The sequence below is a fragment of the Ciona intestinalis genome, unplaced genomic scaffold (genome assembly GCF_000224145.3).
Source record: "Ciona intestinalis unplaced genomic scaffold, KH HT000668.1, whole genome shotgun sequence".
Classification (NCBI taxonomy): Eukaryota; Metazoa; Chordata; class Ascidiacea; order Phlebobranchia; family Cionidae; genus Ciona; species Ciona intestinalis.
The window spans coordinates 1,853-5,434 of record NW_004190989.1 but is presented as its reverse complement, the minus strand read 5'-3'; the positions used below and the strand labels follow the sequence as shown (position 1 = coordinate 5,434).

Here is a 3,582-nt window from a genome sequence, read left to right as displayed (position 1 = left end):
TGGTATTTAGCATGGGAATTACCCAAGTATGATATTTAACTTACACCTATATAACGATTCAGAAAAACTCTGATTTATTCAAAGGAATTTAATAATGATGTACGCTTCATAAAGGTCAAATAATTTAGGAAATGTCATAACAGATCAAGGAAAATGTATATAATCATGTTTTATCAAATGCTTGCTGTATAAGAGACTGTTTACAGTTAACTTTTATTTAGGTTTTTTAGGTCTTACCAGATAAAATAACTCTTTACTTTAAATTTGAAAATGGCGCTCAGTTTTGAAGAAGTCATCTTAATGTTAAGGAATGCTTTGACATTTGAAGAGATGAATTACAACATTTCACCAGCAAGAAATGTTGAAACTATGAAATGTAATACATACCATAGACTTCAGCAGTTGAAAGAAACAGATAAGAGAATCCAATTTGAAGACTATCGTTACATTGAGAGCCTTGAAATTGGCAAGATGACTGGAAAAGAAATCTTAAGAGTTTTGGTTCAAGTTGTTAACAGTGAGTTAAAAGTTGGGAGTTGCTTGCTTGTGTCAGTAGATGGAGTGGTTGAAGCTGCATTTGCAAGAGTACATGAATTTCAATTTGAGAGTTTAACAGACGGAATGGAAGACGTTTCCAAAAAGGGTTTGTACACAAAACTGTTTGATAACAAAAAAGTTCAAGAACGTCAACAAACACCCACAATGAGACAATACTATACCAAGCAAATAATTCAACAACTAAGGCAACAGCTTCAACAAAAGTGGGATGTGTTCATGACAACAGAATATCAGGAATCTGATCCACTTTGGAGAAAGGCATTTTTCGGTATTTTGCGCGAGGTGGTGAAACTAGAAGCAAACCTTGAATATAAAATACCAGAAAGAGAAGAATTGAAGCAAGTTCCAGTTGCTGCTTGTATCCAAATGGCTGTTGAATCACAAAGAAGTGGTTTGCTGCAAGATGTATTTGGGGAGCACAAGTACGATAAGAAATGGATGCAAGCTTATATTGAAGATCCAAATCCATGGGAAATATACAAGGAGAGTCTCAAATATCGCCGACAGCAAAGAATTAATGCAACGAAGCTGATCATGGAAAGGTTAGCTTGGTATTTAGCTTTAGAACAAATACAGATATCTAGGAGTGGCAAAAAGCAAACAGTGCTGCGCCATTATTAATTAAATAGCAACCAATATTGAAAGTCACAAGTTATTAAAATGGAAAAGCAGTTACGTAATATTCAATCTCCACACAATAATATTAAATATTATTCAATTATTACCTTTTCGATTCAATAAATAATTGACCTGCATATTTCTAATTCTAAAAGTCATTTTAACAATAATAAGCAATAACATAAAGTTAATGCTAAGCTCAAAATAAAGACTCCACTATTTATATTCAGGTACATTCCAGCAAACAAGTACGGCAGATACAACAAAGATGATGTGGAGAAAGTTATTATGAAAACACGGGAAATGTTTATGTAGAATACAACGTGGAGATAACTTCTATATGTTGGGTTATATCCCACAACAAATATTTTAACAAACAACAAGATCTCATTAATGTTAAACAACAGACTAACTGATGCGCCATTTCCTTCATGTGTATATGATATACACACATAATATGTGCACCAAATCTTACTTTTAGATGTGTTTAAAGAATAATGCTTTACTAGTGTATTATATCCGGGCTAACTTTGGAATTTAATTATATTTAATTAACATCCACAAGTAGTTTAAACAACTTTAATCTAATGATTACAAATGTTAAACTATTGCACTTACTGTTTGGCAACAGACAGTTTCACTTTCTGCTACATTATGCTTCTTAGTTCAACATTACATATTTAAATAATTGTGTTTGTGTTGTAATATGTAAAATTACAATCTGAAACATAATTCCACAAACTAATGCATACTTTGGTATTAGTGAAGAATTCTCTGAAACATAACATATGAGATTAGACGATAGATTTTAGGTGTTAGGAATTAGCAGGAGGATTCTTTACTAGTACTTAGCACTTACAGTGTTTTGTAAATACACTGTAGAAAAATATAATAATGTCAGATTTAAAAATTGTGTGCGACTTTATTCCAAAAGCAAATACAACACTGACAGTCAAAGGTTTTACTTTGAAAATTCATGCTGCTGATTTCCAGCAATTCTGGGTAAACAAATATTTTGGGCAGAAAACCATGTGTTGTACATTCTACACATCGAAAAATACCATTTAGTGGGCATTTACATAGACAAAACTGCCCTGTGCCATGACATAGCAGTAAGCACGCATGCCTCCAGCCCAGAGGTTTTAGGTTCAAGGCTTAATGCTGCTACCACGGTGGGTGTTTGTGTTTTTGTGTAAGACACTTTACAACAACTGCTTCAACCTAGTGGTAGTTTGTCTAAACTATCAGACATGCATTACAATAAAATTTAAATAAAATATTTAATTACCCACAGTCCATGGGAGCACAAGATCTATAAAACAAAACACCTGTGTAACAAAACTTGTCGTTACCCCTCCAATGCAGGGATACATAAGTTACATGTTTATTACTTACTTTATAATAATATTATAAAAGAATGTATTAAATATTGTACACTCAAAGATTATATTGTTGGGTAATAATGAACCCAAATTGATGACACAGAAAGTGTTGTGTGGATGCATATTGATGCAACAGCATATAGGAATGTGTTGCAATACACAACATTCTAGCCTGCTGTTGCAATTCCAAAACAAATAAAGCAAGGATGGGTCAATAGCACAAAACAAATATTGGCTGCATACAAACAATATCAAATGTAAAGCATTTTAACATGGTTTATTTATTATAAAAGAAGGTAATGTTAAACAATTGTAACACACATTTAATACTACCTCAATGGTGGACAGAAATATGCAATTCAGTTGGTGGATGACAAAGAATGATGGTGGTTTATCGGGTACAAACTTTGGTATTTAGCATGGGAATTACCCAAGTATGATATTTAACTTACACCTATATAACGATTCAGAAAAACTCTGATTTATTCAAAGGAATTTAATAATGATGTACGCTTCATAAAGGTCAAATAATTTAGGAAATGTCATAACAGATCAAGGAAAATGTATATAATCATGTTTTATCAAATGCTTGCTGTATAAGAGACTGTTTACAGTTAACTTTTATTTAGGTTTTTTAGGTCTTACCAGATAAAATAACTCTTTACTTTAAATTTGAAAATGGCGCTCAGTTTTGAAGAAGTCATCTTAATGTTAAGGAATGCTTTGACATTTGAAGAGATGAATTACAACATTTCACCAGCAAGAAATGTTGAAACTATGAAATGTAATACATACCATAGACTTCAGCAGTTGAAAGAAACAGATAAGAGAATCCAATTTGAAGACTATCGTTACATTGAGAGCCTTGAAATTGGCAAGATGACTGGAAAAGAAATCTTAAGAGTTTTGGTTCAAGTTGTTAACAGTGAGTTAAAAGTTGGGAGTTGCTTGCTTGTGTCAGTAGATGGAGTGGTTGAAGCTGCATTTGCAAGAGTAGATGAATTTCAATTGGAGAGTTTAACAG

General features: G+C 32.5%; 1 protein-coding gene across 1 annotated transcript; it reads left to right on the top strand.

Moving 5' to 3' along the window:
• The first annotated feature begins 7 nt into the window (after window positions 1-7).
• LOC100175694 lies at window positions 8-2,651 on the top strand. The gene is made up of 2 exons (XM_002129936.4): window positions 8-1,100; window positions 1,407-2,651. The coding sequence occupies exons 1-2, from the start codon at window positions 271-273 to the stop codon at window positions 1,489-1,491; spliced, it is 915 nt and encodes a 304-aa protein (XP_002129972.3). The 5' UTR covers window positions 8-270; the 3' UTR covers window positions 1,492-2,651.
• The last annotated feature ends 931 nt before the right edge of the window (window positions 2,652-3,582 follow it).